The sequence below is a fragment of the Spizellomyces punctatus genome (assembly GCF_000182565.1).
Source record: "Spizellomyces punctatus DAOM BR117 chromosome Unknown supercont1.3, whole genome shotgun sequence".
Classification (NCBI taxonomy): Eukaryota; Fungi; Chytridiomycota; class Chytridiomycetes; order Spizellomycetales; family Spizellomycetaceae; genus Spizellomyces; species Spizellomyces punctatus.
Window position 1 is genome coordinate 1,324,273 of NW_015971539.1, and position 25,671 is coordinate 1,349,943.

Here is a 25,671-nt window from a genome sequence, read left to right on the forward strand (position 1 = left end):
GAATTCGATTTTGGAGATAGTGTCATCAACAGGGAGCCATTCACCTCTGTCGTTAGTCCACGTGACTACATCGCCGAAACTATCAGGGACAACCGCAGCAATTACGGATTGGGCGGAATCATTGAAGTCACTGAGGAAACGGCTTCCTTGGACTTGGATGTTGCTTGTGACAAGCATTGGATACGAACCGGACAAATTGACAGCATTCTTCAGTGTGATAGTCTTGTAATATCCCGTTTCACTCCATCTTGACATTCCTGTTAGAAGATAAGAGGATGTTCCTCTCGAAGCGGCAAGAACCTTGAAGTTCTTGCTACCAGATGTGGAAAGTGTCAATCTCCTCATAACAGAGTTGTATGTGGCATTGTAGGCTTGTGTCCCGGCTGAACTCAACGCTTGAGCAATGGCATTTGGAAAATTTGCTATGCTGTAGTTACCATTAGGTATTTTCGCAGATAAGATGGTTGGATCGCCTTCTTCAACAAAATTAATCGTGTTATTAGAATCGTTGACCAGATCCCAATCTTGAAGGAAAGAAACCGAGAGAACCTTCATCATTTCCATCCTCCGAGGAGGTATTGAGAATGATCGAGACTTTAAGGAGCAGTATGTCACTTCGTTAATCATGATATTTCCTTACCTTTATGTAAAGACAAAGGAAAATTTAAATGTCCTATAAACCACGCCCAATCTTTCCCGTAGGGAAAAAGAAGAGAGATCCTCGTGTTCCACGTGACCTGGCATCACTGCCTCTATGTACAACTCTTGTCGCTCCGAGGAAAAGTGGTAAAAGTGCATTAGTCTGCGGTCTGATTGAGGATGTCTATGCTAAATTACACGATCGAGTCATTATCATGTCCGACACAGTTGAATATGATGCTTCTGTGAAGGTACTGGCCGAAACCACAAAACATAAAAATATCTACTTTACAGACGAGGTTTCCAATGCATCCATCGCTAAAATAGTAGAAGAACAGAAGAAAACGCCTGAGAAGTCACTTCTATTATTCATTGACGACGCTGGTGATTCTGCGCAAAGTAAAGAACTCAACAAGGAGTTATCGAAACTCTATACAAAAGGGAGGCATTTCAATATAGGAAATATTGTAGCCATCCAGAGTGTAACCGGACAACTTTCATGTAAAATGAAGAACTGCACCACTGAGTGGGTGGTGTTTAAAAACAATGCAGAGGACATGAAACTTTCAGCAAAGTTACTTGCTTCCGCCTACAAAGATGATAAAGAAGTTCTAACATTTCTCACCGAGTTGTAGCGGATTTTTTGTTGGTAGACTACGGTAAAGACAACTTGGGTCTCCTAGCAGGTTGTGTGGGTGTCCGTACTAGGAATCGTAGTCTCCAAATCCTTTCTTTGGGCGTCGGTAGCGACTTGGGGGCGAGAGGCAAGGAGAGTCGGTTAGTTGTGAACCGAGCAGGATTTAGAGGCTTCGGTACGGGTGATCAGGCCGTTGAAGCGCTCTGTTAGGTTCCTGTTAACCTAAGATTGGAGTTGAGAAGCGAGTTATGGGGATTTTGTGTCGCTACGGCTTCTGCCCCCGACTTATTTTATTGAATACCTCCTTTTTATACAAGATTCTTGGATAAACTGTTAAACTAAACTAAACTAATGGGTGTCGCTGCACCGCAACTGATTTATTGGTGGCGGTACCGATCTCTTCCTTTTCCGCACTGGCTCGGGCCTCCACAGGTTGTACGAGGCACGCTGAAATCTAATGCGCCAATTGCCATTCTCCGAACCGGTTTTTTCGGTCGCGGTAACCCAATCGGTGGAGTTGGTCACGCGATTCGTGCTTCCCGCGTCCGATTTGGGCTTACTCGCGATCTCTCGAAGACGTCCTCGTCGTTACATCCCCCCTTTGAAGAGCCAACACACCGGCGCTCCGAGCGGGGGTGTTGGGACGTCAATTACCAGGTCGGTACCGGATCTGTGGGGTCCGCTTCATCTGCATCTTGGTTCACGACCCAGATGATACTGGCACGGCCACCGACGTTGCAACAAAACCAGATTTGATCTGTTGCGGTACGAACGATGGTACCCGGGGTCACGTCGGGGCCAGTTCTGGTTACGTAGAGGGCCGTAAAGGTCTCCGCGGCCCTTTTCAGGTTTGTCGCGCGGAAATGGTACTCCGCGTGCTCGTGATGTCGGGGTCTGGTGAGCCTTGCAGAGGCTTCCGCTGCGTTCGCCGTCCTTAGGAGCACCGTCCTAGCTGCTTCAATGACGGCGGACGCAAACTCGTGGGCGTCGTCGTTCGGCCAATCGGTGAACGGAGCCGTTTTTCGGCTTCCCGCCTCGTGTTGGGGAACCCCGCGGTCGAGCCAAGCGGCGCACGGAGCTGGGCGCCCTCTTTTTCCGGGTTTTTTCGCGTCGGCAACTATTCCGACCGCTGCTTCACCACCATCGGTGGCCTTGCTGTAGGGGTCCGCGATGTGGTTTGTGAGGGGCTGGCCCACCGCGTAAGGTTTCGGAGCGTCGACTCCCAGCCAAAACTCATGCCCTGGAGTCTGCAGCGGCGCGTTGGGGTTGGTCCGAAGCTGATGAACCCAGGAGTGAACCCAGGTAGCGATCGCAACCCCAAGGCGATCCAGCATGCCCTCGGCCTCGAAGTCGCCCGAGTCTTCCTCCCAAGGGTAGCCGGACATGTACGTGGAAGGTACGCTCACTCCTGCTTGTCCTCTGAGATCGGTGTTCATTGTGTTAGAAATGGAAGTTTTAGTTTCGGTGTCGATAGAAGGGGTTTGCGAAGCAGAGTGAGTGTGTAAGGGAAGTAGGTCGTGGGCGGTTGAAGAAGAAAAAAGAGGGGGAGCGTGCAGGGGCGTCCTTTTAAGGTCGTCGCCGGCTGATTTTGACAGCTCGGACGCGCGTAAGCGTGATCGGGAGGCTTGGTGTGGCGTTCTCGACTGGTGAGGTAAGCCACGCGAAACTGGTTTTCTTTCTGGTGAGAGGGCGTGATTATCACGTGAGCTATCGTCCGGATAAACCGCGAAGCATTGGTGGTCGGAAGCATAAGCCGTATCTTCCGGGGCGTCGCCTGCAAGGCTGACTACCAAAGAGTCCTCTACTAGCGCGCTAGTGGGAGCTCTGGATCTCCAGTACTCTTCTAAGGCTTCGGAAGCCTCTGTTAGGGCTTCCTCTGGTTCCCAGGTATCCTCATGGGGTGGGTATCCGGACCAACGTATTCGAAATTGACGTTTTCCGCGCCTGGTTCGATGGTCTACTATCGCTTCCACTTCAAACTCGCCATCTGAAGCGTCGGAATCCTCCGCTTGTGCTTCCGCGACCTTTTCCTCAGTTTCGGCGTCGACAGGCTTCTGGTACGGACGTAATTTCGATATGTGAAACCATGGATGAAGTCGTCTCATCTTGTCTGGCAGTTTTAACTCGTAGTTGTCGCGGAGAGGGTTACAGTCGGTCACCGTGACTGGTCCCAGCCATTTCGGAGCGATCTTGGACTCATACCCTGCTAGGTTTTTCGTGCTCAGAAGCACCTTATCTCCTCTCCGGAACTCCAAATGTCGTCGCGATAAATCGTAATATCTTTTCTGCGAATCCTGGGCTTCGATCATCAGATCTCGGATAAGGATGTTTAGGTCGCCGAGGTGTTTACAGAGCTCCTCCGCATCTGCATTTCTGGTTTCTGACGGCCTTTCGACGATGTCCGCCAGTGGATTGTGGGGCTCATAGCCTAGGTCCATTCTGAATCGCGTCATTTTTGTCGCCTCGTGTACCGTATCGTTGATAATGAATTCCGCAACCGGAAGAAAGGTGTCCCAGTCGTCTAATCGGGTGTTGACCATTGTGGTAAGGACCTGCAAGACCGTTGCGTTGTCTCTTTCTGATTGTCCATCACCTTGAGGGTGGTAGGCTGTGGTGAGCTCTTGATTAATCTTTAGGTTTTTGCAGACCTCCTGCCAAAATCGACTCGTAAATTTGGAGTCGCGGTCCGAGATAATGGTCTCCGGGATGCCGTGCAATGGGACGTAGCGCTCTATAAAGAGTTCCGCGACCTGAATAGCTGTCGCAGTGCTCTTGAGGGGCCATACGTGGATCCTCTTTGAGCATTTACATGCTATTAACCAAAAGGCGTCGTACCCTCTGGAAGTAAGTGGGAGCTTGGTTACGAAGTCAGTCGTGATGACTGTCCAGCGTCCCGGAGCTGGTGGTATGGGTTTCAGCAACCCCGGAATCAGTTGCGGTACCCTTTTTGAGCGTTGACAGGTTTCACATCCTGCGCAGTGTTTTCTGAAATCTTGTGCCATTTTCGGCCACCAGACTTGCGCTGCAGCTCTAGCGTAGGTTCTTTCGAATCCGAAGTGTCCTCCCCCCTCGTGAAAAAGCTTGCGCACCTCAGGGGTGCAAGCAGGGGGCACGTAAAGGCGCCAAAGGTCTTCGGAGACTGAAAAACGGTGCCACAGCAGGTTATCTGCACGTTGCCAGTCCTGAAGAAAGCGCGTGTCGGCGGTAGTGTACGTGTCGGGGCTGGTCTCCCATAGAAGGGTGCGGGCCTGTTGGGCGATGGGGTGGAGTGGGCCGGTGAGGCCAGCGCGGATGGCGGTGATGAGTGCGGGCTGTAACGCCAAACGAAAGATGGCATCTGCCAGTGTTGAGGAGGGTGCGGGACCGGCTGGCGGGGTGCGCGGCCGTCGTCCTTTGCGTTCCGACACCCATATTTCGGTCCCGGTAGAGCAAAGAAGAGTTTCCGCGCCAAGTAGCCGCGAAAGTGTATCAGCGACTATGTGGAAGCGTCCTGGTTTGTGTACGATTGTCATCCATTCGGACCAGTAACTAAGATTGAGGGCCCAGCGGAGGAGCTTTCGGTTCTCGCCTTTGTATTTGGCGAGCCACAAAAGAGCTCGGTGATCGGTAATGACCGTGAAAGGCAGGCCTTCGAGGTATGGGCGGAGTTTTCCGAGGCCCCAAATGAGGCATCCGGCCTCGAGTTCGACAGGTGGGGCCTTCTTTTCCGAGGTGGTGGTGCCTCGGGAATGGTAGCACAGCGGGCGTTTAGAAGCATCCGGCTGTAACTGTTCGAGCGTGACATTAAACGCTGTGTAGGAAGCGTCACTGTGAAGGGTGTAGGGGAACCCTTTTCTGGGTGCCGCAAGCACTGGAGCTGTTGTCAGAGCCTGCTTGGCGGCTGCGAAGGCAGAGTTTCGGGAGTCGGTCCATGAAACTTCACGCTTCGCGACGAATCTGCGCAGACCTTGGTCGGGGCGCTTGCGAGCAAGGCGTCCGACACAAAAGGGGTCAATGGGCAAGTCGGCCAGCGATGATTGGCGTAGATTGACCGCCGGTAGGTCTGAGGAGCTAGATTTAAGATGTTGCGAAACCTCAAATCGGGCTCCGGTTGCTGTGATTGTTGGGGCCACTGCCGTGTCAAGCATGGACGGTGAATTGAGCTTTTCAGCTCCTTTCCTTGGGTCAGCGCGACCCTTTTTAAGGTCTCGATATTCACGAACGCCCTCTTGGATAGCGTCTTGCAGGGGTCGGACGAGTTCCGCGTAGCGAGGGATGAATTGGGCATAGAACCCAAGGAGACCCACGAAGGACCATAGGTCACCAATAAATTTAGGTCGTGGCCAATCGACTATGGTTGCGACCTTGTCTGGATCGGTAGCGAGGCCCTGGGAAGAGGCAACGAAACCGAGGGCCGTGAGCTGGTGAAAGAGCCATTGACACTTGTCGAGCCTTAGGGTGAGTTTGGCCCTGGAAAAGCGGTCGAGCCAGTCCGCGATGGCATCTAGGGCTTCCGCGGCTGTCTCCGCTCGTGTATGGATATCGTCGACGAAGTTGTTGATATTTCGCCATTTGGAGGGACCCAAGGTGTCGTCCATCACCCGACAGAAGTGCGAGGGGGCAGTCTTGGGTCCGAAGGGCATGAAAAGTGGTTCGTAGATGCCATCGTGGAGTCTGATCGCGAGCCATTTGCGTACCGACGTATCAGTGATGGCGATTTGGTAAAATCCTTTGTTTGCGTCACCTCCCGATATGTATCGGAATGGGACTGCAACGATCCAGTTCAGGATGTCGAGCATGATGGGAAAGGGATATGGATCCCAGGCCATGCAGTCGTTGGCTCGGCGATAGTCGAAGGCTACCCGCGGGGGTTTGTCTGCGTAGCGAATAATAACAGGATCGCTGGCGAAGGTTACTTCGGTGGTTCGTTTCCACCTCTGAAGCCCCATCATGGTGTCTCGCTCCGTCTCGAGGGCTGTCCGCTCCAACGGAGAGTACGACCGTGGCCTCGAAAGGGGTGGCGGAGCCGAGATAAATCGAGGCGCATAAGGAATCTTGGTGTAGTTCCCTATGAGATGACCCTCATAGCTGAAGGCTTGATGGAAGTGTCGTAGAATGTTGATTAGGGCCCAGACCACGGGTTTGGGTCGTTTGAGATCGACGTGGAAACGTTCCGCGTCTTTTAATTGGGCTTCGAAGGCCCCTGGAGCCTTCTCTGTAGAGTTGAGGTTCCATTTGTTCCGAAGTGTCTGCCATTCTTCTTCGGAAATGTTCTCTTCGGGGTCCGCGACCGAATTATGGGTCGCGGTGGACAGTTTGAGGCCTAACGGGGCCGTTGTGCTAGCTGCGGTGGCATCAAGAGGGTTTTCGATGAGGAAAGTTTGGGCTGCCACGCGCGTCTGTCCCGTGATTAACATGGTTAATCTAGACTTCTGAGCTTTGGCTTTGGTCAGCCGTGGCATTGACACATCCTTCATGAATTCACCCTGCTTGGTTTTGTATGGCGTGCCGCGCATGTGATCGGTATCCAGCTCATCCGTTATGGAGCAGGGGATAAGGATGTCTGGATTCTTGAGCGTCACCGCGAAACTGGGTAACGGGGGTTCCTGAACCAAGGTTTGGAGTTTCAAATGTCCCAAAACGTCGTTGGCTAGGATGATGAGAGGTTTCCCGTACGCGATGACCCGAAAGTAGGCGCGGAAAGTCAGGTATTCTCCGCCGCGGCCTCTGAGGGAAGTTTCGAGGCATACTGTCTTGGTAGATGAGATACGTCCACCAATGCCGTTGAAAGCCATCGTTTCCGCATCCTGCAAATCGGTTTCGGAGAACAGAAGGCCTTGGTACGTGTCGGAAATCAGAGACTCGCAGGCCCCTGTGTCTAGTACCACAGGTGCCCAGAGCTGCGCGATGACGGCTAGCGTCCAGCAAGGCTGCGTTTGGGTCTTAGTCTGGCTTTTGAGTACATCGCCTAAATCTACTGAGTAGAAGGCGTTGATAGAAGGCACCGCGATCTCGAAATGGGGCGCGATGTCGTTAATTGTTGCTTCCGTAGCCTTGATCACACTCTCAAAGTGTTCTCTAGTTTTGTCGTTTTGTGGTTTTGTTGTTTTATTCTGGCGAGCAACTTGTTCGATAGCCAGCATGACTATACGCGTCCGTTCGCTCTCTTCGTGTCTTTGGAGACGTGGATGGTCTTTAACGTGCCGAAATTTGGGGTTTCCGCGACGATAATAATAGTCTGAGCGAACGATATTGCCTGTCAGGAGAAATGCCACCAGTTGCAGGTTGGCGTACGCATCAAAGATAACAGGATCTTCAGAGCTCCACATCAAGAATTTCTCGCGCTCGTCGAGCTTTATCCAGGCAAGGAGAATCAAACGAGGGGTACCGTCTTCTCGGACCTTTCGCAGGATTCGATCCTTGTCAGCTTCGGCTGCGGCAGCGATGTAGAGGTGGTGGGAACTCCACGCGACTGCGTAGGGGTCGTTCCCGAGGTGCCCGGCGCCTCGCTTCGGTTCTTTGGCGAAGAAGCTGAGCGCGCGGGGGTTGTTGCCCATCATCAGAGCCACTTGCGGGGTGCCCCAGATGATGGCTATGTTGTCCCAGACTCGGTCCCAGCCCTGCGTGGGCGTGCGGGGGTCCTCTTCCTTGGTCACCGTGACCTTGGAAAGAGGTGCGGTCATCAAAATTGTTGATTCCGAGTGCTTGGGTGAATGAAAGAACCCGATGGTGTGGAATCCTTGATTAGCGGCTTCCGTTCTTTCCAGTTCCGAAGCCGAAAAAAGAGTTTCGGTGGTAGCGGACGTCGAGTCCAGCTCCACTATGTACGCCTTCTTCGATTCCTGTTTGGGTTTCCAACCTGAGGGCATGGGTGCTCCATATGGTCCTTTCTTTCCATCTTCAGGATCTTTTCGGTTCGGGTTCTGCCAGCAGAAAACATTCCAATGCTTTTTCTGACAGAATTTGCAGGGTGCCGGTGGTTCCTTGTTGGGGTCCGGAACCATCTTCTGAGGACCATCGCGACCCTTTTCGGGGTTTCCGGTTTTATGCGGAGCCGTCTGCTTAGGGCCTTTGTCGGTTCCGGTCTTTTGTGACTTCTTCTGAGCTTCTGCAGCACCGCTGTAGCAAGGGTCTCGTTTTCTGGTGTCATCAGAGCCGAAATAAAGGCGCAGGAAGTCTTTTAATTTGGTCAGGTTCGTGACGTTACAGGATTTGACCATGATTTGGATGTCGCTGGGCAATTGTTCGACTATTAGGTCGAAATGCTGGTCAGCGGGACATTCTATGTTTGCCCGGTCGCCATAAGCGAGGCGCCGGAGATGAGTTTTGTGGTCGATGAACGCGAGAAAGCTGCGAAATTCTTTGGGGTTCGCATGGCAGCGCACATATTCGGTTTTGCGCTTGGACTCGGTTAGGGGATCTCGGAACTCTCGAAGCAGTTCCTCTTTCCACCTTTTCCAGGTCCATGAGCGAGTTTCCTGGGCTTCCAGAGTGTAAAACCAAGCGTCAGCAGGGGTTTTCTCGGCTATCATGGCTGGTAGGAGCTGTACCATCCTGGCATCCGACGTTGCGCTAACGTTTTGAAGAAGTTGGACTTTGTTAAGCCATTCTTCAACGTCTTGGTTTCTTCTGCCCGTAAACTCGGGTACGTCCTTTGCTTTCAAGGAATCGACCTTGGTGTCGCTGGCCCACGGGGCCGCTGGCACTTGGATTGGAGGCACCGCACCTGAAAAACTTGGTTCGGTACGCTCCCTTGGTGTGTCCGCCGTTTCCCACGGGGTTGCGGACCGTTCTCTTGTAGCTCGTGCTATGGGAGGTTGTTCAGGCAGCGGGCGATGCGCTAGGGCTTCTAAGGCTCGTGCGAGGCGCTCATCCGCCGCTGTCTGACGTTCGGAAAGCCTATGAAGCTGTTCCGTAAGGTTTTGAGTTGCCAACTGCGTTGCAGCAGTCGAGCGGGCAATGTCTTCTTTTAACGCTGCCACTTCAGAGGCCATCGTGGCCAAGTTAGGGGCTTCCGGTTCGACGGAAGTGGTCCCTGAACGCCTTGGGCGTGTTGCGGGAGGGACTTCGACGTCCTCCGCAGGACCCTGACTACGAGTCTGGATCACAGGTGAGCGGCCTCGCGTTGGTGAGCGTTCGACCGGCATCATTCTCGGTTTCGTGAAGTTCTGTCTCCGAAACGAGAGAAAAGGTTTCCGAGTAGCTACCTGAGCGGATCTCGGTTTGCGCAAGAGTTTCGGTACGACCGAATAAGGTTTTCAGCTGAATTTGAGAGGGGAAGGCGGTTCGTCGCGCTTCTCCACCATGTAACGGATTTTTTGTTGGTAGACTACGGTAAAGACGACTTGGGTCTCCTAGCAGGTTATGTGGGTGGCCGTACTAGGAATCATAGTCTCCGAATCCTTTCTTTGGGCGTCGGTAGCGACTTGGGGGCGAGAGGCAAGGAGAGTCGGTTAGTTGTGAACCGAGCAGGATTTAGAGGCTTCGGTACGGGTGATCAGGCCGTTGAAGCGCTCTGTTAGGTTCCTGTTAACCTAAGATTGGAGTTGAGAAGCGAGTTATGGGGATTTTGTGTCGCTACGGCTTCTGCCCCCGACTTATTTTATTGAATACATCCTTTTTATACAAGATTCTTGGATAAACTGTTAAACTAAACTAAACTAATGGGTGTCGCTGCACCGCAACTGATTTATTGGTGGCGGTACCGATCTCTTCCTTTTCCGCACTGGCTCGGGCCTCCACAGGTTGTACGAGGCACGCTGAAATCTAATGCGCCAATTGCCATTCTCCGAACCGGTTTTTTCGGTCGCGGTAACCCAATCGGTGGAGTTGGTCACGCGATTCGTGCTTCCCGCGTCCGATTTGGGCTTACTCGCGATCTCTCGAAGACGTCCTCGTCGTTACATTAGGATGACATGTATGAGTTCTGATTGGTTGCAAATGGTGCAATAGGCTGACAAATAGTTTAGGATGATGTGGGTGAGATCTGATTGGGTAGTTAGGATATAGCATTTGTCAGCCCCTTTGTCTATAAAAAGAGGACCTCTCTGAGGCCGCTCAAAGGGAGAACAAGTAGTAACCAAGTCTTCCCTAGTTTTCTGTTGTCTTCTTGTCCCTGCTAGCCTGTTACATACCTGCTTGTCAAGCAGAGAATGTTGTCGTTATCAACCCAAACAAGTGCAACATTCTCTACTGCCAGGACAGCAATGGTACAACATTTTGCTACACCACAAACCAGCAAGCCATGGAGACAGGCAGCTGTCGGCAGCAAAAGGAACGACAGCAGATGAAGAAGGAAGCGGGAATGGACATCATAGAATCATGAATACCATCTCACAAGACAATGAACCTCAGGGACTTCACTCACTACCTTCTCATTCACTGCGCAGATTCAGATCATCACAAGGAATTCTACTCCCATCCCGCCCACACATGGTGGAAGTGGCATTCCTTCATCAGTCAGCAGCGAAGCGAATCAGACCTCATAAGTGCCATGCACAACAAATACAGTGAAAACTTTACCATTGTGATGGGTGATTGGAGCAATGCCGGTTGAACTGCGAGATTTCAGACCTCATCAAAGATGAAAGGTTGGCACACCCTGTTCAAGCGCAACCACATTGATTGTTTTCTTCTTGATGAACACAAGACCTCATCTGTTTGCCCTCACTGTTCATCCTCTGAGTTTGTCGAGAAAGAATTCAAAGAACAACCTCATTCAAGACCTTGGCACCATCACGAAGGCAAGATGGAAAAAGTCCACGGATTGCTGGGTTGTACCAACCCTAACTGTTTGCAGCAAGCCTGGACGATGCGCTACTGGAACCGAGATATGCTGGCAACCTTTAATATGCTGACAATCGTGCAATCAATGTTGGATGGGCACGGTAGACCAGAGGTGTTCAGCAGGGGTGTTCCAGCCGTAGCGTAGATTGGTTAGATTAGCTTATCCGAACTGGTTGTCGCCGGTTCAATTCCTGGTGCGGGTGCTAGTGCCAATACCCATCGGCTCCGCACTATGAGCAGCATACACAGATTGCCTTGTTCAACAACAGGTGGAATACCAAAATCAAAAGCACAATTTTCCTGCTGCAGTGGCATTAACAATTGCTATACAATCTCAAACGCCAGCTGGATGGGACTCTTCAAACCAAACAAGCCCTCTGAATAATACATCAAATCCGCAATGTGGAGAGCATTCATCAGTTCCTTTCCTGCGTAGAAATCCTTGCATCGCTTCCACAGAGCCCTAATTTCGGGGGTAGCTTCATGAATTCGACAATGCTCGATGTTGAGGTAATCAAGACGATCCAGACATAAGTGCACCGGTACCAGGGCTTCAGCAGTTAGACCTTGGCAATCGTAAAGGCACAAGCGCTCTAGACGCCGACAGCTGGTTGCAATGCGTGAAACTCCCGTATTTGTGACATTAGGAGATGAGAATATTCCTAGCTCCACAAGGTTGGGAAGGTATTTAGAGATGGATATGAGTGAAGCGTCGGTTATGTGGCGAAGAAGAGCCAGGGTGAGACCCGTAAGGTTACGACAGTGGGTAGCGAGGGTATAAATGGAAGGGTCACGAATATGCTCGCTGAGCCCGATGGTAAGCTGTGTGAGTCGAGTGCCGATATTGTGTGCAATATACTCGATCGTCGCATTCGTACACTAGAGATATTGCCATATGTCAGGGAGAGTCATACGAGTGAAGATTGGACGTGGGGCTTACCTGTCTACAATCAAGTAACGACAAGTCCGTTAATTGGGGACAGGATTTTAGCAGTCCAGCTATTGTATCGTCGCGGAGCATGTCACAGTGCTGAATCCATATTCGTTCCACGTTTGGAAGAGCAGACAAGGCCCGCACTAATCCAGGCCCCGTCACCTCAGGAGAAAGTGTTAAGGATATGTTCTTCACATTCGGTCGGAGCTCAGGAAACATCTCTCGGAGAGCTTCATCATTCAGAGTCCGAATTCCCGTCAAGTCCATTTGTTCCAATGATAAACATCGCACAACGATCCTCCCTATTCCATGGGCAGTGGCCCTCTGACATCGTTCGACATTGAGAACCCGCAGGCTGGGACAAGCCTCAGCAATGCTTATCAACATCCGATCTGTGACGTTATCGGCAATGTCCGACAGATGCAATGTCCTGACAAAACTTCCATACACTATCGGACATGGAACGCTCCGAAGAACACGCCGTCGAATGGGTGACACTGCAGTATCCGAGACGTTTCCGCCACGCCGTAAGACGTACAGGAAGTCTTGCCAAGTGTCTGGTCGCAGCGGAGGTTTGCGCTATACAGATAACAAATGGGTTGGTCTTAAACTCTGGCTTTAGGCCCTGTCATTCCCATACCACCTACCCAAAGCAGTCGGACTGCAGCATGGAACCATGCCCGGTTGACTCTCGCTGGACTAAGAAGGTCACGCTCTGACCCTACTCGGACAAGAAAGTTAAGGATATGATTCAAAAGCTCTGGTGCCAACGTCGCAGCCAGTGCGGGGAATGTCCCAGTTGTATGCGGCTGGCACGGCTCCCGCATTTTCGCTTTTGAGCGCCGTTTGTTGTGCTTGTGCGTTGGGCTTTCTGGACGGCTTGAAGCAGATAGCGGTGACTGTATGAGTTCCGGTGCAGCAGCAAGAAGGCGCTCTCGCCTGCGCAGACCAGCCGACGACGACATTTTCTTAATGCCGCAAACTATTTCCTACGGTGCCTTGCCAGCTTAACGCGTCCAAAAACTTGCAACAAAGAGATCGCACGGGGCAAAGCCTGCAGCGATCAGTCACCAGCAACAGTCCTTCCTCCCCAGCAGGCCCGGCTCATCACTTCCACATTCTTTCGCAGGCTTCTGGCCGACTCGCTGTGCCTTGTTCAGCGCACTAGCCCCAGCACAACATGTCACCACCGTTGAACGAATCTACCAACAGTCTCGCTGGGAGTCACTTATTCGGAAGCAGTGAAGGGCTTACTGGACGGGATCTCGAGAATGGAGGCATATGGGCGTCCATCCTAAAGAGCGTATCATCTTCAAAGACCGTCCAGTCAAAGAATGTCCTGGTCATTGGTAAATGACTGTGCTCTACAGATCACACACTTGGATGCTACCCACTAGCTGACCCAAACCATTCATGCCTCAGGGGCTCCACAATCGGGGAAGACAACCCTTATCAACAGCATTCGTCAGCAAACAGTGGCCACTCAGGAAGTGGACGAGGAAGACACAGGGTTAGCGCTGTCCTACTCATACACGGAGGTCGCGGACGAAGAGCATGAAGGTTAGTTCCGGGCGGTGGTGGGCGTAGTTGAGATCGCTAACCCGCTACTACTGTTGCAAAACATAGACATTGTCGCCAGGATAGGCTTCTACCATTTAGCGAGTGAGACGGCGTTTGGAAACCTCTTCCGTTTTGCATTGAAAGCGGACACATTAGCGGATAGTTTGGTTATTCTGGTTCTTGATTGGGCTCGGCCATGGACGTTTCTCAAAACATTGGAAGATTGGCTTAGCATTCTGGAGAAGCACATTGCCACATTGGAAGAGCGGAATCCCGAACTGCTCGAGGAGCTGAAAGACCGAGGTGCGTGATGCAAAGATTCTTCGCTTTTGGAGGGGGCTGGGCAGAATCGCTCATCGTGGTGAGAATGGACTATAGGTCAGGCCTATGTACGCAATTACGCTGAGCCGCTAGATCAAACGACTCTATCGGGCAAAGAGGGAGTGGAAGGAAAGCATGCGGGAGGCGTTGGTCCTCAGCACTCGGTAGCATTGCCATTAGGTTCCGGAACATTGACTAAGAATCTCGGCATACCCATTGTTGTAGTAGCTGCCAAGGTAATTGTCTGTCGTCTATCATCTTCTCATCTTCACTTAACGGGAAACTTTTCGCTGCAGTCGGATGCCACCTTTTTGCTGGAACGGGAGCGGGATTACAAGGAGGAGCAGTTCGATTTTATACAACAAAGCCTGCGAACCATCTGTTTGAAATGTAAGTATCGCTATGCTCTTGTAATGGTTTACCATTTTTGTTTACGGTGAAATATTTTCTCTCTCACAGACGGAGCCGCCCTTTTTTACACATCCACCCATCGACAGCAAACACTTGAAGATCTCCGAACGTATGTTATCCATCGACTGCTCGGACCGCCGAGCACAGCAGGGGCACCAGTATCTGCACAATCTGCCGCAAATCCTTTCGTCTCCAGTCTGCGGGCACAGGTTGTCGATCGGGATACTGTATTTGTTCCCAGCGGGTGGGACAGTTGGGGGAAGATCAAGGTCCTAAGGGACGGGTTCAATTGTAGTGCCATGGCTGGGGAAGCAAATAACGACGGAGATGTTAAGGACGGAGGCTTGTCCAGTGCCCGCGCCTTGTATGAGAGCGTAATAGTCAACCCGTTCACGGAAGCGGTAAGAGCCGCACTAGCAGTCTTGTGCGAACTAGAAGCTTCGTACGTACTAACTGTTCCCAATAGGCTTTCTCCGTGGAACCCATAGTAACTGCAGAGAGTGAGCAATCATTCTTGGAAAGACAACTGGAACTTTTGCAAAATGCGGCTCGATCGCCACAGTCGCCACATGTAAGCCCTGCATCGCCTGCAGGCGGGGACCCAAGCGCGGCTTTGAAAGCTCGGCTTGGTGGAGCGCAAGTGACTTCGTCCGCTAATTCTCTAGAAGATGTCGCGTCCAAGGTGGCCAAGTTGACAAAAGCCAAGGTATGTTGATCGCTTCATCCCGTTGCAAAACTGGACCATGGTCCAGATGAGGCATCGTCTGACGACAAACGACTCTTCCTAGGAACAAAGTGCACTAGCCGCATCGCGTGACAAAATAAAATCTCCCACTGGTGACATTCCATTGCCAGCAAGTCTTATATCTTCAACCGCGGTATCGCGGGCAGCTGGTGCTCTTGGGGCTGGAAGTGGACCACCCGCAAGTCAAAACGAGGTGCTCGCCAATTTCTTCCAATCTTTACTGGCCAAAAAGACCACCGTTCCTGCTGCACCTGCGGTCGGCACGTCCTCCCCCGCCAGCGTTCCAAGCCGAACTTCACCGGCAGGGTCCGTTGAGAATGCGGGGGCTGCTGCGGCCGACAAATCAAAAAGTGCTCCTTCGTCAGGAGACACCGGTAAATGATAATCTACTGTCTTTCGTGGGCTTCTTCATTTTACAGTGCCAGAGATGAAGGTAACTATATATTCATATGTAATTGTAAACTATTGTACAAAATGTGACTGGTATTATATCAACGAGCGACCTGCATATCGCATGATTTGAGCCTAAATTTTAAAATGCGTAAGGGATGAGGGGCAGTTGCGCGTAATCCTCAAGCAAAATTCTTTTACCTTCACCGGAGACAGAGAGTTTGTCAGGTTGAGGCCAAATGACCGCAGGGCGGCCACGGGGCCCAGGTCAGTCCCGAATAGACGTCCGATACTATCTATTGCCTTCATCATGGCCAAATTTGGTACATACCGCGATTGGGCGTACTTCTCCAAAAGATGTATGTGACCTGTCCGTTATAACAAATAAGAATGCGCGTCATGATTTCCCGCACGAAGCGGACTTACCAATGTCCTGCCCTACTTGCAGACCATCAGTAATGGCCTGCGCCAAACTTTCAACATCTGCTAAACCCAGATTTAATCCCTGTCCTGCCAACGGATGAACCGTATGTGCAGCATCTCTGTAACAATTTTGGATATGAGAAGATGAAAAAGGGACGATACGGTGCCGTGACAGGCAGAGTGACAGGCAGAGCTCACCCTATCAAGGCGACCCGGCTCTTCACATAAAACTCGGAATTCCTCAATCGTAAAGGAAAAGCAGCCCGGCTGCCTGCCTGCACACCAACAACCTGTGGGGGAATTGGTTGTGAGGATGGATCATAGGCAGCCTCACGTTGACGTCCCCAAGTCGATTCCTCCTTGAAATCAACCAACGGCTTTCCGTCAGGCGAAATGTGAGCGCAGAGATATTGGATATCAGCCGACGGTGAGGTGCACGCGGCGTTGAGGAGCTCAACAAATTCTGCTTCAGGTAAAGAGCAGACACGTGATGCGAGGGTAGGAGTGATTGACCAGACTAATGAACTGTAGCCGTTGTTCAACTACGAAGTGGTCAGGACGGTGATACTACCTTGTGATTGTTCTGAGGTTTACTTACAGGGAGGAGAGCAATCGGACCGGTAGGTAGAAACCGTTGCCACGCAGTATCATTTTCAACACCGGGAGCCAGCTTGAGCGTTGCTACCACGCCCATTTGCGAGTAGTCCCATCCAATAGAATCGATGCCAGCAAACGTCCGAACTTTGGAATTCGCGCCATCTGCGCCCACCTTTACATCACGTTTAGCATAACGTTGGTGCGCCTGGTAAAGGAGCACGATTGAGTGCATGCTCACCAAGAGTCTACTTTGAATGGTCCGACCATCCTCTAACTGAACAATTGGCCAGCCGGTTGCGCTCTTCCCTTCGTCAGTCACAATAGATTGCACCTTGGCGCGATTGAACACACTGACTGAGTTTCCCGCCTCTTGGAGTCTTTCAACCAGAGCTGCTTGGAGATGGTTGTTTTCTACAATGTACGCAATAGAATTTGCGCCAATCGTAGCTGCATCAAAGGCTATCTTGCCCTTTCCAATGGCATCCCACACCTGCAGATCTCGCGTTAGGTTAAATGGAATACGGCGATCCTTTCTTGGAAAGTTTTTCATCAACCTGCATTTTCTTGTATGGCCATCGTCGTGACGCTTCAATTCGCTCCCACACCTGCAAATCTTGAGGACGTTCAGCGAATCATTCTGAACCAGAAAATGGCCCACATGTAAAAAATGACCAAGAACCTTGGAGGAGACCAACTGTTCCTTGAGTCAGGGAACTAACGCGATTGGAATAGATGCCTTCTTGAGCATTTAGAGGACGATACAGATCACCCGCCTCCACCAAGGCAACGTTCAAGGAGGATGCAGCTGGAGATGACGCTAATATTTCACACAAACAAAGCAAGATGAGATGACATTTATGGACATGTATTCCAGCTCACCAATGTCACATACCCAGCGCACATGCAAGTGCTGTGCCCACAGTGCCCCCTCCTACGATGCAAACGTCGCAACTGTGCGATTCACCGGCGGGCAACGCATGTGTTGACGTGGAGAGGCTGCTGCAGGACGTGGGAGGAAATGGCCGGTTCCCAGCGGCGATTGACAGAAAGGGCCATCCCACCAGACGTCGCCCTCGCAGGGATCTGACGCCGCGTGCCAAGGCGATTGGCGTCATTTTTCCAAACGGAATTCGTTTTGTGATCTCGATAACTTGGCAATTTCAACCTGCCACACACACATCCCGTCAAGTGATGATCCCAAATGTCACTTGTTGCCATAACAGGACAATAATACCGCGTCTGGGTGAACTTGGCAAGTTCGCTCCCCCCCCTTCCTTTTGTTCGCAGTTTCTTTTTATCAGATGGCCGACGACGCTTCATTGGCAAACGACAACAACGGTATCGCATCGTCTGCTGCTGCTTCTGCATCACCCTCTACACCCACCACCAGCGAGCTCGGTTCCACCGCTTCTTCCAACCGACCGCGCATCATTGTCGCAAGCCCAGAACCCATGAGAATGGCAGAAGCTGGCCACAAGTTTCCCAAAGGCACAGACTCGTCGTCGTCGCCATTCTTGCAAATCAGGTCCACGGACGATAAACACATTGTTTCCTCTTCGGCCCCATCCACCACTATGCTAGACGAGCTAGATGAACCTGTGGGGGCAACCTTAGCAGAAACACCTACTGGCTCCGAAACCCAAAGTACGAGCCCGCTGAACACACCGGATGAACGATCAATGGTCTATAGCCCGGGTGAAAGCGAAGTGGAGGATGAAAAGTACATACAGAGCCCGGATAGTGTTCATAGTCCGCTGACGTTTGACGACGAGGTTTCTCGCTCGAACGGCTTCAAAATTGGATTTGCAGAGGATAAGAACAAAAAGTACCGACGAACGATGGAGGTAAGGGGTCAATCTGTTTAGCTTTGAGAGAGGCTGTTTGTAAATCGACTCTACGCGCTGGTTGGCAGGATGCGCATGCTTACATTTATAATTTCACCAATACAAATGGATCAGGTGAGAACATTTGTACAAGGTGCTTGGCTATTCGTGTTATTGACCGTTTTATAGGGTGGTTTGCCATTTATGACGGCCATGCAGGGAAAACGGCCGCTGAATGGTGCGGAGAGCATCTCCATGAGGTGGGTTACATGACACTGAATGAGAAGCAATTGCCCAGACAGGGTGGGATCTAACGACCTTGCTGTTTGTGCCGCGAAAGAATTTTGAGAAACTGCTACAAGAACGTCCATCGACGGCTGTTCCAGAACTGCTAAATGATTCATTCCTCGTTACCGACTCACAACTGGGCGAAAGAAAAGCCTCGTACTCTGGTTGTACAGCAGTAGTCGGTTTCATACGAACAGAAGATCGACCAAGTCCAAATGCAAGCAGCGACAGCGGAGCAAAGACACGAAAGCGAGTAGGTACCTTCTCGAACGTTGCATTACTGGTATTTTAATAACGCGACACTCCACAGAGAATATTATATACTGCAAATGTGGGGGATGCAAGAGCCGTATTAGGGTGAGTCACAAATGCAAGAACCTACATGTCAACGACGTCGTCTCAAATGAGCCCCATGCAGTCGAGACGGAAAGGCTATTCGATTATCGTACGATCATAAAGGATCTGATCCATTAGAAGCAAAACGGATCGTTGATTCCGGCGGATTCGTTATGAATAACCGAGTCAACGGTACGTCATAAATTGGTTCAATTAGAGGGACCTACAATTGATTAGCGGGCATTGTTTAGGTGTTTTGGCGGTCACTCGTTCCTTAGGAGATATCACAATGAAAGACTGGATTATTGGGAGCCCGTATACAGCAGAAACGATATTAGACGAGAAAGACACATGTCTGATATTAGCTTGTGATGGCGTAAGTCCGATTGGTCCCCTCCGACATTAAGCAACGCCTGACGCATTCCTGTAGATATGGGACGTTTGTTCCGACCAAACTGCAATTGATCTGATAAAGGATGTGACAGATCCGCAGCAGGCTGCGGAAGACCTTTTGGACTATGCGCTGGAGAACTTTTCGACGGACAATTTGAGTGTGCTAGTTGTCCGATTCGATCAAGAATATCTCTCACGATCGTAGTCTCAGCCCTTGTACAATAGTAATCCACACAGACACCACACACACACAATTCGTTTGCAGTTCATAAAGATGCCCGAGAGAGATGCTTCACAGGATCATATTAAATCCAACACATGCTACGCAACATTTAGCACATCAGAGGCATTAACGCTTAAGCGTTCTGAATGGTGACCTCAACCTCGACTCCGGGTTCAATGGAGATGGAAGTCTACAAGAATTAGACATTAGACAGATAGTTTCAAATCCGTGCCAGAAATATACATACAATCTGCTTGACAATCTCCGAGGGGCTGTGGAGATCGATGAGACGCTTGTGGATACGCATCTCGTAACGGTCCCAGGTCTTGGAACCCTCACCACAAGGCGATTTGCGGGTGGTGATGCGGAGCACCTTGGTGGGAAGACGGACGGGTCCCTTGACCTTGAGCTGCTTGTCCTTGGCACGGTGGATCAAGTCAGCGCAGACTGTATTGAGAAACAAGTCAGACATTTGCTCGGTTTATATGAAGCACGCTTTTGGTACGTACCCTTCTCGAGGTTCTTGACGTTGCGGCTAGTGAGGGTAATACGAATGCGGTGGATCTTGGGCTCAACAGCCTCCTCGTAACCAGCCTTTCCCTTGGGAGCGACGTAAGCCATTTTGTCTTTTGTTGGAATGGACGGAGATGGACTCAGCGGTGACTCCCTTAAAATGAGCAGAAGGAAGAACGAGAAAAGCACGACGACGACACATCCTTAAGTTGCGAACGAACAAGAAATTTTCAACTGAAGGCACAGTCATCAAAACCGTCCAATCAGCGCCTTAGGTTAACACTATATCCGGCTTATAGCTGACGTAAGCGAACTCATCGTTGAGTTGGTGGAGCTTCCAGTTGCGCATTTACAACAACACGGTGGGAATAGGAGGGACGCCATGGCAGATAGGTCGCACGATCTCATACAGGCTGCTTTGGTGGGTACCGTCTCTGTATCACGACGTGAAGATCACGTTTATAACGTTTGCTGAATATCAGCTGCTGGCGATAGCAAAGCATAAGCCGGACCAGGTGTCTGCACTAGGTAGGAAGCGGGTAACAGCTGACGATCCCACCAAACTAATCAATGTCAAAGACTTTGTTGATCTGTTATCGCAACCGAATGTTTTGAACGAGCGGCTGACGAGAATAACGGCGGATACTCGTCTACTGGCGAAATCCGAGTTGGCTCGAAACGTTGGCGAAAACTTAGGGAAGGGGCAGGATCTGGAGTCCGCCCTTGCTAGTCTGCAAGTCAATAAGAAGGCGCGAGACGTCCGTAGGCAGACGGAACTGGAACAACGCGTGGAAGAGCTCGAGCAGGAGTTACTCGAGAAGAACAGGAAACTTTGTCAGGCAGAACTAGGTCGAGATTTGTTGATGATAATGGCCCTCAGGCAATCTTTGGATGCTATTAGCTGCTGACAACGCTTGCGTCTCATGCACCGGGGACTGGTGCGTTTTTGTAGAAGTCAGATCACTTTTTCTAAAACAACAAGAAGCAACTGGTAATGGGAAACGCAAGCAAAAGGCCCACAAGTATCAGAAGGCGAAAGCCGCAGAGGCAGCCAAAGCAGGTACAACGCGTACAAAGTCTGTAGTCTGTGTGATAGCTGAACACGCGGTGCTAACATCATCACGATCGATCAGAGTGTTCACCGTTCGAAGGGGAGACTGGCCTACGCGAGCGGGTAGAGTTTCTTGAGCTTGTCAGACTGCTTGTGAGGAGTTGCGGAGATGGGATGGGGAAAGGTACTGGTAAATGCTGAGGCGCCTGCCCGTATCTCATCGTAATAGCTGTGCTGAGTGAAGTCAATCTGTTGAAGGTATCATGAGCGACTATGGCGATACAATCGCAACGACAATTAAACAGACCGCTGGACTCGTTATGGAGAATTTTCGACGTAAAATAGAATTGTTGCAAATGTCGGTAGAGCGAGAAGCCAATGGTGACGAAGAAGGATGTAGTCAACCTTCACTGCAGTCCTTGGAGAGGGTGATCTCTGTAGCATCCGAACTTCTATTAAAACTCCTAGGTTTGTACTGAGGGTTTATTTCTCGTATCCTATTTCAGCTGCTCAATTGTTTCAGGCTTCGCGTCGACAAAGTACCTTTTACCAAATCAACAAGAAGAGCTCATCATCGTCTTTAGCAGCGTTGTGCGGCAGATTACCGAATCAATCTACGTTGTCGGGCAGGTAGTGAATGATATTCGCTTGTTGCAAGGGACCACAGACGGAAACGAGCTTCCGGAGAACACCACAGTCTCTGAAGCGGTCCAAAAGCCGTTCGACCTTCGTCAGCAGTTGTGCAATATCATTGTCAATTTGTGTAAGGAGCAAACGATGATTGTTCCCTCGGCTCTTCTCGTAATGGCGAGGGGATGCGCTGCGATGGCTTCTTTTTTGCGGCCTACGACAACTGTATTGCCCAAGGTTTTTTCCGATCCACTGGCTGAGGATCAGAACGAACAGGCACGATTGCCTTTTCACTCTTGGCAATCACCTCTCGCAAGAGATAATGAGGAATATGCGACCGCATCGGCATTGGATACCGCCTATTATTACCTTCTTGGACTGGATGAGCTTCTGAAGCTCGCAGAACTGAATACATTTGACAGCGCCCTTTATGGGGGTCTTATTACAGGTGCGCTAATATTGGGTATCAAAATTTGCGCACTCCAGAAATTGTGATCATCTGCCGCACTTTCCACAGAGAAACTTGCGAAAACCTGCTATTCATTGCTCGAAGACTGCCTGGTACGGACGCCACTCGAGTATTCCACGTATGCGTTTCGTGTGTGTATTCGTTTCCAGGAGCTCTTGGGACGTGGACAGTTTTGCGTAGACACTACGGTGATTGCATTGATAGATCGCTGTCTCAGAGCAAATAGGTTGGATGATGGGCACGATATTGGCTATTCGAACCTGTCAGATTCGAGGACTATAGACTCGTATGAAACGGTCTCCAGCAACACCAATCGGATGGACCTGGACATGTATTGGCCTGCCGCAAATACATTGGGCCGCGAGGACGACTCGTCTATACTAGGACCCGTAAATAATGAGGAGCATCGAGTTGCTCAGGTGTCATGTTATTGTCAACAGGTGAGTGAGCTTATTCCTGTAAAACACATCCAATAACTTTTCATCCGATCAATGTCCACCAGCCGGCTTCAGGGAACATGATTGCCTGCAGCGGACTGGTGAGTACAGCATGCCGGATTAGCGAACGGCGTACCGATTAGAATTTTCATAACATTTTCGCGGATGTAGAGGTGTCCTATTAATTGGTTCCATTATGGTTGCGTGGGCTTAACCACACCTCCTATTACTCAATGGTTTTGTCCGAATTGTGCGTGCGTTAATACCCAGGAAAGATAGGACCCTATAAAGTAATTTACTTGATGTTCGATGCTCTCAAATGCCTTTGTTTGCTCAAATGAAAAATATATTAAGCGTGCGATAAATCCTTTACAGTGTATACTTTTGTGGTGGCAGTCCTTCTGGCAAACTGTCATGGGTCATAGGATCTCAATGTCCCACATATTCCTACTCTTCTGGCTTCTTCCCTTTGTCGGCCGATCCTTCCGCAGGGGTTGCATCCGCTGCTGCTGCTTCTGCCTGCTGCTGCAGCTGCCAAGCAGGAATGGTAGGCTTACTCGGGATGTTAACCAGGCCCCCTCGTGCAAAGGGACCTGGCTCTGTCACGGGTGTTGTCGAGCCGTCATTCGTTCCAGGCAATGAGGTAGACGGGGTAGGTGCAGATACAGGTAGGCGACGGTTAAGGAGGAGATTCTTCAGGGATTTGATTTCGGTTTGCAGATCGGATATGACGGCGGTTTGAGATTCTTTGGTCTTGTCCAGCATCTACCAGGGATAAAAATCAGTAAGATAGTTGCATTTTGTTGCAAATTGGCACCCATTCAATCACCTTGGGAATCATGTCTCTAATGCTGTCAATATCGCCTTTTAGTTCCTCCAATTCCTTATCTCTTCGCTCATCTTTTTCACGAAGAGCTTTCAAAGTATCCACCATGCCTTCCAAGGCCTTGCTCACTTTGACAGCCTGTGCGTCAACTGCTTTCATAACTTCACTAGTCTCTTCTTTTACCACTTCCAAAACTGAAGACGTGGACTCAAGTTGTGAAGCGATCTGCGCGTTTGAGGCTTCCAGTGACTTTTCACTGGGGAAACTCAAGAGCGGCAGAAGATAGCGCTAGGTAAACCATGAGTGTTGAGATTTTCAGGACTAAAGACGATGCCGGTCATTGATCGGCTTACCTTTGCCAATGTATATACGCCATATCCGGCTCCGATCGCGCCCACAGCTCCAAGAGTGTAGTCCTTCCATGTGTAGGGCTGTACAACTGCCTGTGGTGGTCCATATGCTACCGGCTGGGGATAGCCAGCGGCATTATAGACCACTGGATAGGCACCAGACTGGGCGTAGCCAGCTGGACCACTCGGTGGCAGTGGTGGAGCTCCGTTGGCCACTGCTGCTGACGTCGCGCCAGAAGATGAAGAGCCCGATGTTCGGCTCATAGCTTCCTCAATTTCGTCCGCACTGAGTCCCTTGGTTTCGAGAAAGGCTATTCGTTTGGCGAGAGGGGACTCTTGAACTTTGGGATCTTTCAGAAAGCGCACCGCGCTTTGCACAATGTCTTCTCGCACCCCGGGTTTCACCATTCTAAGAAAAGGGAGCAATGAGGGACATGCCCGTCATAATAACTGTTCCTGGAAATGTTGAGTCGTTCATATACCTGTCTTGTCAGCAAGGTGGATTGGGCAAAATGCCAGATGTAGATCAGAAACTTGCAGTCTGCCCGGTTGGATTTTCCTCCCGAAAGTTAGTCATGCATTTAGCTGTAAAGGGAAAGTTTATGCACAGTCATGGAAGCCAACATGCGTTCACGGCCAGTTGGGCTTTTTCGCCGTTTACCCTTGTAAACGATTTCATTTTGACGATGGCAGGCCCCAAAGAAGGAGCGAAAAGAGGTATGCGCTTTACAACCGGGAACTCTTGTCATGAAGCAAACTCAATCCTTTCCGTCGACAGGCCCGTCTGCCCTTGTGCAGCTATATCTCACTCTTTATAACTTCGCGTCTGCCACGGCCTGGGGATTTACACTGTTCTTGCTCGTTAAAAGTGTTCTAGAGACAAATGTAAAACAGTCTTATGACGCTTGTGGATGGACGGTGACTGTTGTCCAATCTGTGGCGATTCTAGAGGTACGTTGCATAGGGAAAGTTGATCGGTTTGAAGTTTTAGATTGCTAAACATCGCGCATGTCCACAGGTCCTTCATGCCATATTTGGTCAGCCTCCACTGTTGTGAAAGCGTTTTTTTGCACACATTCAAATATGCTTTGTCTACAGGATTGGTGAAAACCCCGGTCGTAACGACCGTGATCCAAGTCTCGTCGCGTTTGCTTCTCGTATGGGGCGTTACCTATCCTTTCAATATCCCCGAGGTACATACTCTGTCCAAAGGGATACATATATAGATGCGGAGCTCTGATACTTGATGTCATCTGTCTCCTAGGTTCGGGAGCACTGGGCGTTCACCACGATGGTTGGAGCATGGTGTGTTGCCGAGATTGTTCGTTACCTCTATTATGGATTCAATCTTGTGGGATCCCAACCTGCATGGCTCATCTGGTGCCGGTAAGCAATCTCATTTTCAAGTAATGTTTTGCCCTGGCCGGTGCTCACATGTTGCATCATTTAGGTACAACTTCTTCTTTATTCTCTACCCCGTTGGTGCTGGAAGTGAATGGATCTTGCTCATCCAATCCCTGTCCGCCGTCCGACAATTTGATGAACGCCTTTGGGCCCTCTATGTCATCATTGCTGGCTTATATCCTCCTGGTATGTTCACAAGGCAATTCGTTAAGCTTGGATGCGGCTGTTTCTCATTACATCTGGTTGTTCCAGGTCTGTTTAAAATGTATTCTCATATGATGGGACAGCGGAGAAAGTACTTGAAAGGAACACAAGAGTCCAAAACCAAAAAGCGCGCATAGAGACTATATCATACATAATGTAGTATTAGAGTTTTCGACGTTCTCATCTGTATGGATCTTCAATGACATTTGGGAAGGCAAACACCAACTTTTGAAGCCCAACCTCCTCGAGTGGTTCAAACCAAAACATGGGCACGTTGCATGACGCGTTCTGGACTTTGAGCT

The 25,671-nt window shown here is 50.5% G+C and overlaps 8 protein-coding genes across 8 annotated transcripts; 4 read left to right on the forward strand and 4 right to left on the reverse strand.

Annotated features, from left to right (window-relative positions):
• Nucleotides 1-11,299: 11,299 nt before the first annotated feature.
• On the reverse strand, nt 11,300-13,040 carry SPPG_02199 (uncharacterized protein). The gene is made up of 3 exons (XM_016750493.1): nt 12,623-13,040; nt 11,982-12,554; nt 11,300-11,920 (listed from the first exon to the last, which is right to left on the reverse strand). Exons 1-3 carry the CDS (start codon nt 12,938-12,940, stop codon nt 11,366-11,368), a joined length of 1,446 nt encoding a protein of 481 aa, XP_016611175.1. The 5' UTR covers nt 12,941-13,040; the 3' UTR covers nt 11,300-11,365.
• SPPG_02200 (uncharacterized protein) lies at nt 12,947-15,536 on the forward strand. The gene is made up of 8 exons (XM_016750494.1): nt 12,947-13,324; nt 13,398-13,535; nt 13,602-13,838; nt 13,914-14,092; nt 14,153-14,246; nt 14,316-14,668; nt 14,734-14,973; nt 15,056-15,536. Exons 1-8 carry the CDS (start codon nt 13,156-13,158, stop codon nt 15,392-15,394), a joined length of 1,749 nt encoding a protein of 582 aa, XP_016611176.1. The 5' UTR covers nt 12,947-13,155; the 3' UTR covers nt 15,395-15,536.
• SPPG_02201 (ubiquinone biosynthesis mono0xygenase COQ6) lies at nt 15,429-17,588 on the reverse strand. Its single transcript, XM_016750495.1, has 9 exons — nt 17,315-17,588; nt 17,102-17,239; nt 16,977-17,035; nt 16,661-16,912; nt 16,424-16,594; nt 16,024-16,367; nt 15,829-15,944; nt 15,604-15,770; nt 15,429-15,537 (listed from the first exon to the last, which is right to left on the reverse strand). Exons 1-9 carry the CDS (start codon nt 17,535-17,537, stop codon nt 15,499-15,501), a joined length of 1,509 nt encoding a protein of 502 aa, XP_016611177.1. The 5' UTR covers nt 17,538-17,588; the 3' UTR covers nt 15,429-15,498.
• A 106-nt stretch (nt 17,589-17,694) lies between these two features.
• Nucleotides 17,695-19,591, forward strand: SPPG_02202 (uncharacterized protein). The gene is made up of 8 exons (XM_016750496.1): nt 17,695-18,266; nt 18,335-18,380; nt 18,435-18,505; nt 18,586-18,786; nt 18,844-18,890; nt 18,952-19,061; nt 19,121-19,245; nt 19,300-19,591. The coding sequence occupies exons 1-8, from the start codon at nt 17,724-17,726 to the stop codon at nt 19,465-19,467; spliced, it is 1,311 nt and encodes a 436-aa protein (XP_016611178.1). The 5' UTR covers nt 17,695-17,723; the 3' UTR covers nt 19,468-19,591.
• SPPG_02203 (40S ribosomal protein S20) lies at nt 19,068-20,193 on the reverse strand. The gene is made up of 3 exons (XM_016750497.1): nt 19,995-20,193; nt 19,733-19,932; nt 19,068-19,675 (listed from the first exon to the last, which is right to left on the reverse strand). The coding sequence occupies exons 1-3, from the start codon at nt 20,104-20,106 to the stop codon at nt 19,619-19,621; spliced, it is 369 nt and encodes a 122-aa protein (XP_016611179.1). The 5' UTR covers nt 20,107-20,193; the 3' UTR covers nt 19,068-19,618.
• A 187-nt stretch (nt 20,194-20,380) lies between these two features.
• Nucleotides 20,381-22,956, forward strand: SPPG_02204 (uncharacterized protein; the record flags this gene model as incomplete). Its single annotated transcript, XM_016750498.1, has 8 exons — nt 20,381-20,419; nt 20,481-20,526; nt 20,578-20,847; nt 20,951-21,058; nt 21,132-21,239; nt 21,308-21,517; nt 21,573-22,127; nt 22,197-22,956. 8 exons carry the CDS (start codon nt 20,381-20,383, stop codon nt 22,622-22,624), a joined length of 1,764 nt encoding a protein of 587 aa, XP_016611180.1. The 3' UTR covers nt 22,625-22,956.
• SPPG_02205 (uncharacterized protein) lies at nt 22,869-24,301 on the reverse strand. Its single transcript, XM_016750499.1, has 4 exons — nt 24,244-24,301; nt 23,765-24,170; nt 23,415-23,699; nt 22,869-23,350 (listed from the first exon to the last, which is right to left on the reverse strand). Exons 2-4 carry the CDS (start codon nt 24,167-24,169, stop codon nt 23,033-23,035), a joined length of 1,008 nt encoding a protein of 335 aa, XP_016611181.1. The 5' UTR covers nt 24,170; nt 24,244-24,301; the 3' UTR covers nt 22,869-23,032.
• SPPG_02206 (enoyl-CoA hydratase PHS1) lies at nt 24,274-25,628 on the forward strand (the record flags this gene model as incomplete). Its single annotated transcript, XM_016750500.1, has 7 exons — nt 24,274-24,478; nt 24,540-24,712; nt 24,780-24,798; nt 24,860-24,954; nt 25,026-25,147; nt 25,212-25,351; nt 25,418-25,628. The coding sequence occupies 7 exons, from the start codon at nt 24,274-24,276 to the stop codon at nt 25,504-25,506; spliced, it is 843 nt and encodes a 280-aa protein (XP_016611182.1). The 3' UTR covers nt 25,507-25,628.
• Between the last annotated feature and the right edge of the window lie 43 nt (nt 25,629-25,671).